Raw genomic sequence first — 17,065 nt, forward strand, 5'->3', positions numbered from 1 at the left:
GCATCACGAGGACCACCCAGATGGCCAGCCCAAGAAAACCATCTTACTCTCCACCCTGCCACGTGCCTCAAATTCTGCCCCTCCGGATGCACAGGGGAAGGGCACACAAGACACAGCTGGGTACAGGTTTATTGTGGCACTGGAGGTGAAAGGGGGCCGGTGTGGCCAGCACCGGTGTGCTGTGGTGGTGGAGGGAGTGGGGTGGGAGGATAAGGGGGGTGGGGCAGGGCCCAGGGAACCCCAGGCTCGGGCCAGGAGCCAGGGTTAAGGCAACCATTGCCAGCCCTACCCAGAAATGCAGGGCCACGACTCCAGGCCCCTCAGGCTAGGGGCCACCGCGGCAGCTGTGGGCAGAAGGGGCTCACACATGAGAGAAGGCATGGCTCTTGCAGAGAGGCCTGTCCTTCTTGGAGTAGAAGGTCTTTCCTTCCAGGTTGATCTGACATATCTAAGGACAGCAAAGACCCAGTCACATGGGGTTGGGGGCAGCAGGAGAGGCCCCTTCCCAACTTCTCCTGCATCTCCCGGGGAATGAACAGAGGGCCGGTGGGCTTGGGGCTCAGTTCGAGGGGCGGGGCTCTCACCGCACAGACGAAGCAGGTGTCATGCCAGCTGAAGCCCAGGGCCTCCAGGAAGCGGTCCCCAGCGTCGATCTTGAAGTCACAGCCATGGCATTTCGTGCCAAACATCTTCTCATAGTCTGAGAATGGGGGCAGAGAGAAAGAGGACCTGGATTCATGCCTGCCCCATGCACCATCCCTCCTCACCCTCACTGGCCAGTGTGTACCTCGCTCGCAATAAGGCACGCCCTCCTCCATGTAGAAGGCCCTGTTCCGGATGGGCGTCTTGCAGGCAGCACAGGTAAAGCAGTGCACGTGCCAGGTCATCTTCAGGGCGTGCATGATCTCCTGGAAGGAGGTCCCAGTCACTCGGCAGGCTCAGGCCCCTCCTGCCCTGCCCTGGGTCACGGGAACACAGGACGGCTGGCCGCAAGCCCTGTTCCTTCTCACGGTAAACACTACATCTAACTGTTCAGGACTCCCACACCTCCATCTCCAACTCCAAGGTCTCTGAGTGGACGACCACTGCACCTTCAGACTTGCCAAGTCCAGCACTCAGTTCCTGATTCCCTCACCCCAAACCTCTCCTCCCACAGCCATCCCCATCACACGGATGGCAACTCCATTCTCCTGTTTGCTGCAGCCAAACACACCCTCCTCTCACACCCCACACCGGGTCCACCAGGAAATCCAGTGGGGCCCACCCCCAAGGCACATCCAGATTCTGAGTGCTTCTCACAGCCTCCCTGAAGTGAGGTAAGCCATGGCCATCTGGCCCGTGGGACCACATAACAACTGGCCTACAAGCTCCTCTCTCTGATCCCAGCTGCCACAGCAGGCCCCTGCAACCCAAGACAGGCCTTCTCCCCCTGCATGAAACCGTGTACTGCTTCCCATTGCTCCCAGCAAGAGCCAAGCCCCATGCAGAGGCTGGAGGCCAGCAGGTCTGACCTCGTTCCCACCCGTCCCCTCCACTGCTCTCCCTTGCGTTCTCACCTTGCCTCTGCACACTGGCCTCTTGCCCGAAACTGGCACACCAGGCACACTCCTGTCCTGGGCTTGACACCAGCTGTCCCCTCTGCCTGGACTGCTCTGCCCCAGATATCTCTAGGCTCACCCCTCACCCCCTTCAAGTTTCTGCTGGAATGCAGTCTTCTCCATAAGAGCCCACTCTGACCACACCAGCAGCAGCCAGCTGCCTTCCCTGCACCACGAGCCCCAGCACTTGTCGCTCTGCTCTTTCCTGTTTTCCGTAACGTGATCTAACATTACTTCCAGGCAACCTACTTATTGCGCTTATTGCTTACAGTCTGCCTCTCCCCTCTTCTTCCAGCCAAAATGTAAGGCCCAGAAGGGCAGGAAGCATCAACTGTTTTGTTAGCTGATCTATCCCCACAGTGCCTGGCCCTTTGTGGGTGAGTCGACTGGGCTCCACAGGAGGTGGGAAGGGGCAGAGGCACAAGGGGCTGAGCTCTCCCTGGGCTGGGCTGTTCATCCCTAGGACCCTCGGGGCCAGCCAGGGCCAGCAGTATTCACATCTGGAGCAGGCAGAGGGCAGCATGGGGCCTCGAGGTGGTATGAGGGTCCAAGATGTGTGGGTCTGGCCAGACCTTGACCTTCTCAAGTCTTGGTTTCTTCCCTTGTGAACCGGGAAGCTAATCCCAGCCTTGTGAGGCTGTTATGAGGATGGCCCTGAGTTTAAATCCAGGGATCCCAGATCCAATCCCTGCAAGGGCCAAGTGGGGACTGTGTCACACAGAGGAGGACCTCTTCTTCTGGGAGCAGTACTACTGGTTCATTCAGGAATGCCTGCCTGGCTCAGGCTGAAATATAGGTGTTAAAGAGAAATCTGCTGGGCGCAGTGGCTCACGTCTGTAATCCCAGTGCTTTGGGAGGCCAAGGTGGGAGGATCGCTCGAGGCCAGGAGTTCGAGACCAGCCTGGGCAACATAGCAAAACCTCATCTCTACAAAAAGATTTAAAAATCTGCTGAGCATGCTGGTGGGCACCTCTAGTCCTAGCTATTTGGGAGGCTGAGGTGGGAGGATCCTCTGAGCCCAGGAGATCAAGGCTGCAGTGAGCAGTGATCACGCCACTGCACTCCAGCCTGGGCAACAGAGCAAGACCCTATCATTATACATAAAGAAATAAAAAGCAGGAGATCTCACTTTCCCTCTGCCTCCCAAGTAGCTGGGACCACAGGTGCATGCCACCACACTTCGCTAATTTTCTATTTTTTTTTTTTTTTTTGTAGAAACAGGGGTCTTGCTATGGTGCCCATGCTGGTCTTGAACTCCTGGGCTCAAGCAATCCTCCCACCTTGGCCTCCCAAAGTGCTGGGATTACAGGCATGAGCCACGGCATCATGCAGGCAAATCTTCTAATTTTTTAAATTGTTTGCTACTGATTTTAAAATGAAACAGTGTGGGCCAAGCAAGACATAAGTGTGGGGGACATGTAGCTTTCGGATGGTGCATTTCTGCCCTCCACAACACCTGTACCCCATCTTACATCTACCTTGCAACCGTGCTGGCCCTAGCATAGTGCCACCCTTCTCTTTAGTGACGCCCAGAGAGAGCAACTAGCCCCTGCTCACACAGCCACAAGATCACAGAAGCAGGTTTTCTGCCCATGTCTGGCCGGCTCTTCTCACTGGCTGGTGTTGCCTGTTTTAGAAGAGCAGACAAGGCCACAGTGAAGGAACTCGGGCTTTGAGCTGGTGGGAGAGGGGGGCTCTACCAGGGGTGTGGGCTGGTAGGGCGGGAGCCCAAGGCTGGGAGGCAGATTTCTTTTTCTTTTTTTCTTTTTGAGACAAGAGTCTCGCTCTGTCGCCCAGGCTGGAGTGCAGTGGCGCGATCTCGGCTCACTGCAAGCTCTGCCTCCCAGGTTCACGCCATTCTCCTGCCTCAGCCTCCCGAGTAGCTGGGACTACTCCACCATGCCTGGCCAATTTTTTTGTATTTTTAGTAGAGATGGGGTTTCACCGTGTTAGCCAGGATGGTCTCAATCTCCTGACCTCGTGATCCGCCCATCTCGGCCTCCCAAAGTGCTGGGATTACAGGTGTGAGCCACCGTGCCTGGCCTTTTTTTTTTTTTTTTTTTTTTTGCTGTCTCCCAGGCTGGAATGCAGTGGCACGATCTTGGCTCACTGCAACCTCCACCTCTCAAGATCAAGCGATTCTCCTGCCTCAGCCTCCCAAGTAGCTGGGACTACAGGTGCGCCAGCACACCCAGCTAATTTTTTTATTTTTAGTAGAGACAGGGTTTCACCATATTGGCCAGGCTGGTCTTGAACTCCTGACCTCAGGTGATCTGCCCACCTCGACCTCCCAAGGTGCCGGGATACAAGCATCAGCCACTGCACTCGGCCACTCTCCCGTTCTTGCTGACTGATGGAACCCCCAATTTTGCTGGACACATGGGTGCCCAAAATAAAGACTATATTTCCCAGCCTCCGTTGCCACTGGGTGTGGTCATGTGACTGAGTTCTGACCAACAGGATGAAAGCAGAGGTTCAGGTGGCAGCATCCTCTAAGGATGGACGCCACGGGGTTCTGTCCCCTTTCTTCTCCTTCCGACTTCCTGCTGGCTGGAAGGTGAGCATTTTGGTGGAGGCTGAAGTGTCATCTTGCACTATGAATGGTAAGTAAGCAGGTGCTGCCAACAGTCAAGCAACAAGGCGGAGCCTGGGTCCACCAGATCAGTCCCAGACCACCCACCTCGGGATGTTTTTAGATGAGAAATAAGCCACCATTATTTTGAGTTTCCCACTGCTCGTGGTCAAGGTAAACCTCACTAATATGAACATCACCACACAGAGCTCTCTGGCTACTCCTGGCAGCCCTGGCTCTGGATCCAGAAATGAGGAGGAAGCATGAGACAGAGCAGCTTCAGCGTGTCAAGTTGGCCGTTCTGTCATTTCACCAGGGCAGGGAGAGCCCAAAGTGGGAGTCAGGAGGGCCCAGGGCTTCTCCTGGCTTGGTCCTCATGCTCTTTGCAGCCTTGGGCGGTTTCTGAGCAGGAACATGGTCATTTGTTAAGAGCATCCTGACTAATGCAGGGTGAGGCCAGTACAGCAGCCCATTTATTACGCTGGTAAGGACGCGGAGGGCTCACTCGGGGAGAGACCTGGACTGAGGGTTTCCCAGCAGCCCTCGTTCCCACTGACAGGCTTGGGACCACCTCCCCGCCAGCCAGCCCTACTCACGCCTGTAATCTTCTTCTTGCACTTGGCGCAGCTGGGTGCATAGCGCACGTCATAGCATGGTGGGCAGAAGATGGCGCCCTTCTCCTCAAAGAAGCCACCCTCTTCCAGGACCTTCCCACACTGGCTACACACAAACTCCTCCGGGTGGTACGCGTGGCCCAGCGCCACCAGGTAGCGGCCCCTGCAGGGAGGCGAGAGCGGTCAGAGGGAGCACACGCAGAGAAGTGGGGGTCTTGGCCCCCTTCAGGTTGACTGACCACCCACCAGGAGGCCTTGGGAGGGACAGTTCATTCTCCCCATTTTCCACATAGGATAAAAGACAGGCTTGGGAAGTGACCGTGGCAGCCATGAAGCTTGCAGAGCCAGCCCGCCACACTGAACTGCTGGTGACAGGAGAGGCAGTTTTAGAGCAGGGAGGACCCCGGGAGGAAGGGCTGACGACTGGAGCCTCATAAAAGCTGAGCCGCCCCTGGGCAAACCCTGGAGCTGCCCTGTCCTGCTGGCCTGCCTGTTCTACCTGGCAAGAGCTGATAGAGTCGGCTGAGCACAGGGGCTCACACCTGTAGTCCCAGCACTTTGGGAGGCCAAGGCAGGCCTGAGATCACCTGAGATGAGGAGTTCGAGACCAGCCTGGCCAACATGGTGAAACCCCGTCTCTACTAAAAATACAAAATTAGCCAGGTGTGGTGGCGGGTGCCCGTAATCCCAGCTACTCAGGAGGCTGAGGCAGGAGAATCTCTTGAACCTAGGAGGCAGAGGTTGCAGTGAGCCGAGATCGCGCCACTGCACGCCAACCTGGGCAACACAGTGAGACTCTGTTTCAAAAAAAAAAAAAAAAAGAGCTGACAGAGTTGAGAGCAGGCCAGGCCTGAGAACTAGGAAGGCTCTAGAATCCGGCACGCTGATGCTGGGGGGTGTTTGATGCTGCTTGGCCCCACGGGGCAGTGCACAGAGGGAGTGGCTCCAGGCCTGTATGCTCTGAGAGCAGAGGGAGACAGAGAGCAGGAGGGAGGGGCAGACGCGCTGGGAGGGGGCAGGCCCCTCTTTGCCCAGAGAGCAGCAAAGGTAGGGGTGCAGCTTCAGCCTATGGTTGGCCCTTCGGCTATTTCGCCACGGCAGATGCTGCTAGCAGTTGTTGTGGGTGGGCTGGGGTAGGTAGCGTGGGATTAAGAATCGGAGGACCCAGCCCAGGTCCCTACTCCTACTCCAGCTGGGAACTGAATCCTTATTCCCCCCAGTCGCAGCTGAGGCAAGACAGGTGGGCAGACAGGTGGGGCTGGGCTGCAGGATGGGAAAGCCAGGGTCGGACGGGAACAGGCCACCCACCGGATGACCTTGTGGCACTGGTGACACACGGGAGTCTTGCCGTTGTTGCTGCCCCCTCCTGGCACCCCTCCAGCAGCTGCCTGCACAATGGAGGTGCGGCTCTGCAGCGGCGTGGGCGTGGCTGGCTGGCTGTGCCGGGTCAGCACTGTGCTTGTTTTGTCCGGGGCATAGCGCTCGGCAAACGCAGGGTCCACAGCCCAGGGCGGGCGGCTGGTAGGGCTGGGGGCGGTAGGGCCTGCCGGGGAAAGTGACTCTAAAGGGGTGCCCAGGGACCCCAAAGGACGGGGGTGGAGCCCCAGGCAGCTGAGAGAAGCCCACCACCCCCATGCCCCTGGAGGCTGCCCACCCTTACCCAGGCCCGAGCCCACTCCCTCTCACCAGGCCAGGGTTCCTGGGATGTAGATGAGGCTGGGGCTGGGGCTTCTGTCCTGGGCACCTGGCTGCAAGATCTGCCATTCAAGGCCCTGCATGGCTGAGCTTCCTGACATGGCCCCACCCCCCAACCTGGGTCCTGCTGGCCCCACGGGAGATGCCTGGGGGCGTGGAAACTGCCGAGTTGGATTCCAGGTCCCACTGGGGTAGGGATGGGAAGGGCAGCTTCTCCTAGCAACGTCCAGTTAGCTGGTGTGCGGTCTCTAGCTGGGAGACGAGGCAGGGCTCCCGCTTCTGAGGCAGCTCCCGGGGCTCCCCTCACGCCAGGAAGCCATCTGTGATGGCAGGGCAGGGCCCCTTTGCCAGGTACCCCCTCCCACTGAAAACAAGGACGGCAGGGCCCAAACAGTCCGAACCACAAAACACCCCCACACCCCAAATGCAAACCAGGTCCACAAAGACAGAAGACAGGCAGAGCAAGCAGGGCTGAGAATGTTTATTCCATGCCCAAGGCAGCACAGACCTGGCAGACAGCAGTACCATAGGGCAAAGAGGGAAGGCAGTGTCAGATGAACCCAGGTGGGCGGCCAGGGCCAGGCCAGCAGGAGGCTCAGGCCAGGGCAGGAAAGGGGGGGTGAGGTAGGCAGAAGCTGGAGGCACTAAGGGGGTGCCCTGGGCAGGAGGAACAGAAAGAGGGAGGCAGAGAGGGCAGCCGGCTGGAGAGGGCCGGGCTACGACTGCACGTTGAGCACGTGGGCAGAGCGCTGGTGGTGCCAGTCCCGGAGGCGGGTGTAGCGTGGGCTCTGCAGCTCCAGGACATACTTTTCCCTGAGGGGCAGAGAGAGAGGGAGGAAGAAGTGGAAGGAACGAGAGATGGAAGGGAGGCAGGGAGGGAGGAGGGAAGGAAGGAGGGAGGGAAGAAATGAAAGAAGGAAGGAAGGAAGGAGGAAGGGAAGGAAGGAAGGAAGGGAGAATTGAGAGCCCCAGCTGGGAGCCTCAGGAGTAGACACAGGGCAGTAGCTGGAATGGAAGAGGCAGGAGGTGGGAGAGGGGCTGGTGGTCGTCCCTGTACCTTGATTTCTTCAGGTGCTCCTCATCCGGGTCTTGCACTGAGAGGGCAGAGGCAGGCATTGACCAAAAAAGACACAGGGTCAGGGCTCACGCCTGGGCTGGGGGCGAGGAGAGTACCCCCTGCCCTGGGCTGGCACTTACTGAACTCGGTGCCTGTGAGGTGGGCAAGGATGCGGAAGGAACGCGACTGGCCTGTCCCCGGCCGCGGCCGCCAGTCCTCTGTGTTCTCCATCAGCCGCTGCTTGCTGGCGTCTGGGACCAGCGGTCGGAGCGGCTGTCTGTGGGGAGGGTGTGGCTCAGAACCCCACACTGGGGGTGGGCGGTGGGGGCAGCCCCTCCCAGGATTTGGTGCATGTGGGTTTGGGTTACAGTGATGGGAGGGAGTGGGTAAGGGTGAGGCCAGGAGCCCTGCTGGGCGGGTAGGTGAGAGGACAGGAGGGCGAAGTGGAGAGGAGGGCAGCCAGGGTGGGGAGGGGCCGCCACCCAGAGTGCCAAAAGGAAGAAGAAAGGCACAGGCAGAGGGGGGCTCACTGACTTGTCAGGGGTCTGCACCTGTGAAGGAAATAAGACAGACAGACAGATAAAGGGACAAAGGGACAGACACAGGAGAGGAAGAAAGACGGGGAGGGATCAGAACAGCCGGGGACAAGGCGGCACTGAGTGTCTGGGGCTCAGCTGGCCCGACACCACAACCCAACCCCCAGCCGCCAGCAGGGGGCGCGGTCTCATTCAGAGACCCCTCCCCAGGGCGGTGCCCTGCAAGGCGCCACAGCCTCGGGAGGGGCCCTGTGCCTGCAGCCCCACCCCGGCCGCCAGGGGTCGCTGCCGCACGGTTCCGCCGGGCTGGGGCGCAGCACAGACTGAGCAGCAGCGGGCAGCGGGCGTGGGGCCACAGTGAGCCTGATGGCGTGGGCGTGGGCGTGGGCGCGGGCGGGCAGGGGCCGACGTACCCATTCTGCTGCGGGGCGCTGTCAGCGGGCGGGGGCGCCCCAAAGGGCCGGGCCGTCTTGTTGAGGGAGACGCTGGGTGCAAAGGTGTACCGCGGAGGGTCCGCGGCGGGGGCGGAGGCCTGGGCAGAGACACAGCCGGGCAGGGCGGGCGGGCAGGGTAGGGTGGGGGCCTGGGTGGAAGTGGGGCGCCTGCAGCAGAGGACAGCGGCAGCTCCAGCCCCCCCACCCCCACCCCCACCCCCACCATCTATTTGGAGACTATGGGGAGAGGACGACTCAGGTTTCAAGGGGCCCATTTGGGAGTGGCGATCTCAGTCCACGCAGGACCGAGGGCTGACCGAGTGCGGGCGAGCACGCAGCGCCGGCGGCGGGAGGCAGCAGGCGGACAGACAGGCGGACATGCGTGGTGCCAGGACCGTGCGGCAGCCCCTGGCTCAACTCCAGGGCCCTAGACCCGCCTTAGCTCCGGTTTCTGCCCTCCACTCCCGGCCAGGGATTGGGGTACCGAGAATGTGCCAGGAGGGCGAGCAGGCCTGGCCGTCCAAGCCCACACCGCCCACCGCCCGGATGTCCCGGCCAGCCTCGTACCTTCTGCGGTTTGCTCTGAACCGGCTGGGCCCTGGAGGAGAAGGAAAGCGTGACAGCGGGCCGGGCCCGCAGGGATCCCCACTGCCAGCGCCGGCGCACCCATCCATGTCCACCCGCATACCTGCTGAGGCCCAGGCTGAGGCGCTCCCCGCAGGCCCGGATCTTGTTCTGAGCTTCGATGTGTGTGAGGCTACCCGCATTCTCGCCATTGATGCTCAGCACCCAGTCACCCACGGCCACTCCGGCCTGCGCCGCTTTGCCCCCAGGAGTGAGCTGTGGAGAGAGAAGCAAAGTGACCGAGGCCCTGGACCCTGCAGACCCAAGCCAGGCTGACGGTGGTAACACTGCCCCACCCAAAGCTGCCCCACTTCCAGAACCCAGAGAGCTCTTCATTCAACATAATTCTAGGCAGCTGCTGGACACTAAAGCAACCCAGGAGGTGGTGGCGCTCACCTGAGCTTCACAATTTCCCAGTCACACTGCTTATTTATTCACTGCCAGGCCCTCTCCCTCAGGTGGTGCTCACCTGAGCTTCCCCAGTCACCATGCTTATCTATTCACCGCCACCACCCTCCCCCACAGTCCAGAAATTGCTATGATGTCCACAAACAGCCACGCTCAGGCTAAAGCCCAAGTTTTTCAAGAGGACCATTGCTTTTTGAGGCTCCTGCTGGCCTCCTGCCCAGGCCACTCCACCTACCAGATATGCCCTCTGGCCCATGCAGGGGGCAGCTTCCTCCCCAAAACCACCGGGGGCTCTTATGGACCTCTCACCCCCCAGCACCCTGTCGGGGGCCATCTACAGGGGTCTGCTGGGACCCTTTGAGAGCCAGGAACAGGCCCTGTTATCTCCTGGTTCCCTGTGAACACTGCCTGAATGGGACCTAAGTTGACAGCTGGGACTTTGTAGGCCATACATGGCTGTCACTCCCAAGCCCTCGATTGCCAATTTCCCCTGACCCCAATCCTTCAGGCTCTTGAGCTAGGAGTCCCTGGTTCCTGTGGCAATGAGTAGAGACAGTAGGCTGGGAGAAATGGCTGCCACCAGCATGAGCTGAGACCATCAGGAATGACTTCGAGGAAGCGGTGGGCCTCGGTAAAGGAGAATGGCGTGTGCTGCCTAGCGGGTGAGAGTTCACTTACGATGGCTTTGAATGCCAGGGGAAGGGACCAGGACGTGGCTTTGAGGGTAGAGGGGCTACTGGCAGTTTTAATGTCTGGGATTGGGTATCTCCCAGGCCCTGAGAGGGTGACCCTGATAAACCCCTTCCAGGCCTCTAGCCCAGCCCCAGCAACACAGGCAGGGCAGCTTGACTGGGTCCGAGCCCAAGGGACCACCCAGCCATCTGGCAAGAGGCCTGGCACTGCATCAAGTAGGCTTTTGTGAGGCAGTGCTGGAAGATAATTTCACTGGGTGGGGGGGATCTGGGGGGTCCAGGCTGCCAGTGGCCCCAGGAGGCTCCTCAGGTGGGTCAGTGCACAGACTGAGCTGAGGCAGGGAGAGGGGAGGCAAGAGGTTTCAGAGAGATGTCAGAGGGCAGGGCAGCCAGGCACAGAGCTTGACAGCACCGGGAAAAGAAAGGCGAGCTGGGCTCAACATGACCTCTTGCTTGCGTAGGAGGTCAGAAGGCTAAGAGAGCTCGGCGGCCCTTTCCTCACTCGCTAGATAAGAAGAGTTGCTTCAGTTAATTGAGCACCAACTATGCTACACATTGACACTGAATCTTCTAACAACCTTGTGGAGTAATCTGGGATTTTACCCATTTTGCACTTGCAAATGTACACAGAGAGGTTAAACAACTTGCCTCAAGTCACCCAGCTAGTAAGAGGCAGAGCCAGGAAGTGTCTCTGACCCTAAGGCTCCACCACTGTGGGCCACCTCTGCTGAGCATGGGGGCCCAACTGAGGGGTCAGCCCACCTGGAGACACCCTGAGCCACTCCCTCACCTTTAGTTCCGTCCAACTAAATCAACCCCTTATACTGTGTATGGGGAAGTGACACCCCAGAGGGGAAGTGACTTACTCAAGGTCATGGTGAGTCAGTAGAAGGGAAACCTGGCCCAGCCACTCCCTGCCCACAGGGCTGGCTCCTGGGAGCTGTGGGCTGAGCCCAAGGTGGGGGTCTTGGGGTGCAGCTAGCTGGCTCCTGGAGAGGGGGTGGGGGGCGGGGACGGCTTCCCTTCCCAGAGTGAGGAGGGCAGGAAGCACAGAGGATGAGGGGTGTTCAGAGCGTGGGGAGGGCAGCAGGAGAGCAGAAGACAGCGCTGGGCGGGTGGCTGGAGAGAGGCAGGGAGGGGCTCAAGCCAGGGGCAGGGTAAGGCCAGAGGAACCAAGGAGGGAAAAAGCCAGGGGGCTGGACCCTGCATGAGGTGGGGGTGAGTCAGCCTGAGCAGCCCAGCCCCCCAGTCCCAGACGTTACCTCATCTCCCAGGCCTGGGCCCACAGCCAGCCCTTGCCCCTCCCACCTCCCTCCATTCTGGGGTCAGGGGAGGGGGAGGGGGCTGGCCTAACTCAGAAAAGCCCACCTCACCCACCCATGTGGGCCCAGGTCCAACTCCAGGGCTGGGATCAGCTAGTGGCCCCGCCCACATGCTGGGGATGCTGACCAGGGAGCTGGAGCCCGGAGTGCCCCCAACAGGCCGTATCTGAAAGTCATCTCCATCAGGGAAGAAACTGAGGTTCAGGCTCCCCAGACACACTGGGCCAGCACTTTCCCAGGGAGCAGGACGTCAGGTAGGTTTCAGGGCTGTGTGAGGGCTATGTAGGGGGACGTGTGTCATACGGCAACCACTGCCTCACTACCCTGCTGGCGGGGCAGGTTCCAGGAGAATGCCATCAAAGGACCCCTGAGAAGAGCACTGCTGGCCTGCCCACCCTAAGCCCCACGCCCAGCTCCTACAGACAGACTCCAGCTTGAGCCCCTCCTCAGGCCATGACCCTCTGGGCCCCTCCAGGCTGGGCTTGCCTTGGGCTTCCTGACAACAGCTGCCTGCCCACCCGGCGCCTGGGTGGGTCTCTCGGGGCAGGCGGATATAGGGGCAGGAAGTCCCCACCCCCTCCTGACCCCTAGGCCAGTCAGAGATGCCAGCCGACAGGCTGGCCTCACCCACTCTGGGCAGGCAATTTGTTGTGTCTCACAACTGGACCATACAGCTGGAGCTGCAGCCTGGTGACCAGCTGAGAGGCCCACCAGTGGGGTTCAGGGGGCCAGGCCTAGGCCAGCCCTTTTCAGCTCTGCAGACTGCAGCCACTGTTGGCCATCCCAGCGTGGGGCTGCATTCTTGGGCTTATAAGGCAATCCCCCTGCTATAGGGAGGAGCTAGCCTCCAGCTCCACCCCCACCAGGGCAGGCTCTTGGAAGCTGAAGTTAAGCCCCTAGAACGGAGCCCTGTCCTACACTTCTGCTTGGGGTCAAAGGCCACCACATCCTGAATGGGAACAGTGAATGTGGGTCCTTACATAGGCTGGGGAGAGACCCCTTCTACCCACAAAAAATGCACGCCATGCTGTGCCTCAATTCCAATCCCTGCTTCACCATGGAGTCGATGAGCGAGCCCCGCCACCTCTCCATGAGTTCTTCTCTCATCTGGAAAAACGGGATGAGGATTGCTATTCCCTGGGCGGCAGTGAGGTTGAAGTGAAATCCTACAGTCACAGTGTCCTGCCTGGGGCCTGGCTCCAAGCATTGCCACCTCAGGTTTAGATACCTCCTGGAATGTTAGGCTCCCATCCTGCACAATGAGCCTCCCTCCAGCCCTCAGAGGTGGCCACAGGAGCTTGGGAGAACAGCATCTGGTACAGTGCAGGGCTGGAGAAGCCTGGGTGCTCCCTCCCAGTATCCACCTCATTGGGAGTCCTTGTGGCAGGCAGGTACCACTACATCTCCGGACCTAGACATCTCCTGGCCTGCTGGCCCCTGACCAGCTCCTGTTAGGACTCCCCCCATCACCCTCTGGAGACCTGAGCACCGAAAGACCGCTGGGGGAGCCCCCTCCCCAAACCTAGGCTCACCCGGGAAATGGAGAGGGGCACATTGAAGTCCTTGCCCCCTTGCAGCCGGAAGCCCCAAGGTGCTGGCCCCTCCAGCACTACTTTGAAGGAATCCATGATGCCGGCTCCTGAGTGGAGAGAAGAGAAGGTGAGTGGCCAGCATGGTGGGCAGGCAGGCAGGCAGGCCGGGCCAGCTCAGGATACCAGCCTTGGACAGGGGCCAGGCAGGCACGGGCAGTCCCTGAGCACACCCAAGCCATAGTGGGCAGGTATTTTGTCAGGCTGGCCTGGGCTGCTGGCTGGCGGACCTCACTTTGGAAAGACAGGAGCAGCCCCCCTCCCCTTGGGACTGGAACGGTGAGGGGTGCCTGAATCCAGGCTTGAGGTTCTTTGCAACCAGGGGTGGGCCGAGGGACTAAACTGGCGCGGCCTCCCCCCAAGCCAGCCTGGAGCCTCGGGCGGCCGGGTGAGTCAGGGGCCGGCTCTCCTCTCCCCCGCCCCCAGGTCCCGGCAGGCTGGCCGCGGCTGGAGCCTGCTCGGACTATATAAGGCGTGTAAGCTGACACTGTGCGGAGAGCCAGCGGAGGGAGCACACGGGGGCTTGGGACGCGAGGGGGAGGGGAGGGGAGGGGAGGCGAGGGGAGGGAGGCGGCTGCAGCGGATCTTCCTAGCCATTCCGGGACCAGTCGAGGCTGCTGGGAGCCACGGCGGGACCCCTGGGTGCTGAAGAAGGGGAAGGCGGGAGTGGGGTGCGGCCCCTGTGGAGACAGATGGGGGCTGGGACCCTCAAGCATAGCTTGGAGGGGGATCCTTCCCCGAGCCCAGTGGGGGGTGGTGCCTCCCACACAGAACTGCTCCCACACCGACGTGACTCAGTTTCCCCTTAGTCCCCCGCCCGGGCCTCATGTATTAGACTGGCCCCGGCCGCAGGAAGCGGCGCAGGCGCCAATCGGCCCCGCCGCAGCCGGCTTAGCGGCAGGAAGGCGGGGGCGGGGGCGGGGGCGGAGGCAGGGGCCAGGGCCAGCGGGAGGAAGCACAGCCTGGCCCACGACCCCCAGTGCCCTTTGTGGTCCTCAGCAGGCCCCGGGCGCCCGCCCGGTCCAGCCCAAGACGCCCCGCGCGGTCGTCGATACCTGCTTGGCCCGGCCAGGGCGCTGCTCTGCGTCGGGCTCCAGGGAGCCTCGTTGGGATCGGCCGCCAGTGTTCTGACCCCGCCCCCGCAGCCACGCTCCACTTTGAGCGCGCGGACGGGGGCGGGGCACCAGGCCACGCCCTCGTCACCACCACGCCCACTAGGCTCTCTCCGCTGGTGGAAAGCCCCACCCAGCTCTTCCGTCCTGCCCAATCACCAAGTCCCGTCGGGCTCAGAGCTGAGAGGCCTCACCGACCCGGGCCCTGCAACGGGGCGGAGTCGGGAGGGGGCCGGGGCTGCGGGTCGCCTCCTTAGGGAAGCGCTGTCTCGCCCAGTCCCTCGCACCGCCCGCTGGCGGAGGGAGAGGAAAGCGGACCTTCAAACCAGACCGACCTGGGACATAGTAGTCTCTGAACCTTAGTTTGCTACTCCGAAAAATGGGACGATCATACTCGCCCCGCAGGGCTGCCGCGAGTGTCGGTATCGTAGGCGCAACCCTCGGGGACTGCAGAATCTGTAAATCAGAGGGGTTGGGGGAGACAAGTTGAGGGGGACAGGGGCGTTTAAAGCTAGAGTTGCGCAACGCTCTGCGGAAGGCAGGAAAACAGGGCAGGAGCGGACGCCGGGGGTCCCTGCAACCCCGAGCCGACCCGCGCACCGTCGGAAGCGCCGCGTCCCGCTCCACCTTGGCCAGAGCGGACTGCGCCGCCTGGGAGGCGTCCTCAGAGTCCCGGCCCCGCGTTCAGCCCAGGCACTAGGGCCGGCGGCGCGGACACTGAGCGCATGCGGGTGTCGGGGTGAGGGAAGGGACGTCCACCCTCCTCTCGCTTGGTGGTCCCGGCCCATCACCTCCTCCTAGGACAGAGTCGCTGCAGTTCTCCCCTCTCCATCCACAGTCATCACACCCACCCTGTTCTGCACAAACCGCCGTGAGAGTTCTCGTCGTTAAAGACCTTCTCTTGACCCCACATCCCTCTCCAGCTACTACCCTTTAATTCTCCTCTCGAGAGTAAAATTCCTCCAGGGAGTTGTCTGTTTATCGCGTCTCCACTTGCTTTCCTTCAGTTATCTCTTGAAGCCATGCCAGGCGGGCTCTTGTCCGCACCAGTCCCCTGAGATCTCTCTTCTCAAGGTCCCCTGTGGCCTGGAGGCCATGGGGCCATGGAATCCGTGGTGGTTAAGTTTCATCCTGCCCTGCCTAGGGGCAGCACTGGTCCAGGTTGATCCTTTTCCGCGAAACACCCTTTTTCCCTGGCTTCACAGCTTCCCCCTGCCCCACTGGCCCCTCCTTCCCATCCTCCTCTGCCTCTGGCCTTGGCCATCTGATGTCGCCTCTCTTTATGCTCACCCCCTGAGACCCCGTACTGTCCTGTGGCTTTCAACACCACCTATATGCAAAGGCATCCCATGTTTCATGGCCAGCCTGACCTCTCCCCAGGAATTCTCACTCCATTATCCAAAACCCTGCCTAGATGTTTACTAGATCAGGGGTCCCCAGCTCCCCGTTTGTGGCCTGTTAGGAACTGGGCTGCACAGCAGAAGGTGAGCAGCGGCAAGCCAGAGAAGCTGAGTGCAGCGGCAGCATTAGACTCCCATAGGAGCGTGAACCCTATTGTGAACTGTGCATGCGAGGGATCTAGGTTGCTCATTCCTTATAAGAATCTAATGATAAATGGGCCGGGTGCAGTGGTTCACACCTGTAACCCCAGCACTTTGGGAGGCTGAGGCGGGGGAGGATCACTTGAGGTCAGGAGTTCGAGACCATCCTGGCCAATATGGTGAAACCCCGTCTCTACTAAAAATACAAAAATTAGCTGGGCGTGGTGGCGCATATGCCTATAATCCCAGCTACTTGAGAGGCTGAGGCAGGAGAATGACTTGAACCTGGGCAGCAGAGGTTGTAGTGAGCCAAGATGGCTCCACTGCACTCCAGTGTGGGTGACAGAGCGAGACTCCATCTCAAAAAAAAAAAAAAAGAGTCTAATGATAAATGTACTGCACTCGAACCACCCTGAAACCATCATCCCCACCCTACCCCCAGTCTGTGGAAAAATTGTCTTCCATGAAAGCGGTCCCTTCTGCCAAAAAGGTTGGGGAACCACTGTACTAGGTATCTCAGACCATCATGGCCCAATTCAAACTTGTGCCTTTCCCACCTTCCTAACTCCTTCCTCACTTCAAGAAGTGCCACCAACATTTATTCAACTGGTTCAGCAGAAACGATGAAGTTATCCTTTCTCTTCTGTCCTCCCCCCGATTCTGCAAATTCCACCTTCAACATGTTCACATCTAACCACTGCTGCCACCATTGTCCCAGCCACTGCCATTTTGTGCCTGCGCCCCTGTAACAGTCTCCTAACGGGCATCCCTGCTTTCACCCTTGCCCCTTCCAGAGTCTTCACGAAGCAGCCAAAGTGATATTTTTAAAGCCAGAATCACAGCACCATGTCACTCTCAGCTTTTAGCATTCCAGTGGGCTCATATTGCACTCAAAATAAAACTGAAGTCCTTAAGACCTACAGAATATGAATAAACTGGGTCTGACTCCTACCACTCGCTCCCTCCACTCCAGCCACCCTGGCCTCCTCACTCACATTTCCTCCAGCAGGCCAAGCATATTCCTGCCTCAGGGCCTCTCCACTTGCCAGTTTCCCTGCTTGAAACACTTTTCTTTTTTTTTCTTTTTTCTTTTCTTTTTTTTTTTTTTTGAGACGGAGTCTCGCTCTGTCATCCAGGCTGGAGTGCAGTGGTGTGATCTCGGCTCGCCGCACAGGTTCAAGTGATTCTCCTGCCTCAACCTCCCGAGTAGCTGGGACTACAGGCATGAACCACCATGCCCGGATAATTTTTATATGTTTAGTAGAGATGGG

General features: G+C 59.9%; 1 protein-coding gene across 10 annotated transcripts; it reads right to left on the minus strand.

Annotated features, from left to right (window-relative positions):
- Positions 1-111: 111 nt before the first annotated feature.
- PDLIM7 (PDZ and LIM domain 7) lies at positions 112-14,376 on the minus strand. Of its 10 annotated transcripts, none has more exons than XM_055386368.2 (14): positions 14,197-14,268; positions 13,085-13,191; positions 9,195-9,346; positions 9,074-9,104; positions 8,486-8,655; positions 8,067-8,087; positions 7,677-7,813; positions 7,537-7,573; positions 6,471-6,532; positions 6,093-6,327; positions 4,767-4,947; positions 788-908; positions 585-700; positions 112-448 (listed from the first exon to the last, which is right to left on the minus strand). In XM_055386368.2, exons 2-14 carry the CDS (start codon positions 13,178-13,180, stop codon positions 362-364), a joined length of 1,446 nt encoding a protein of 481 aa, XP_055242343.1. In that variant the 5' UTR covers positions 13,181-13,191; positions 14,197-14,268; the 3' UTR covers positions 112-361. The 10 variants fall into 10 exon arrangements, with proteins under 10 accessions (XP_055242343.1, XP_018882347.1, XP_018882348.1 ...); XM_019026802.3 differs by having other exon boundaries at positions 8,486-8,604; positions 14,197-14,267; XM_019026803.2 differs by lacking the exon at positions 8,067-8,087 and having other exon boundaries at positions 8,486-8,604; positions 14,197-14,376.
- Positions 14,377-17,065: the final 2,689 nt, after the last annotated feature.

The sequence above is a fragment of the Gorilla gorilla genome, chromosome 4, assembly GCF_029281585.2.
Source record: "Gorilla gorilla gorilla isolate KB3781 chromosome 4, NHGRI_mGorGor1-v2.1_pri, whole genome shotgun sequence".
NCBI classification, from domain to species: domain Eukaryota; kingdom Metazoa; phylum Chordata; class Mammalia; order Primates; family Hominidae; genus Gorilla; species Gorilla gorilla.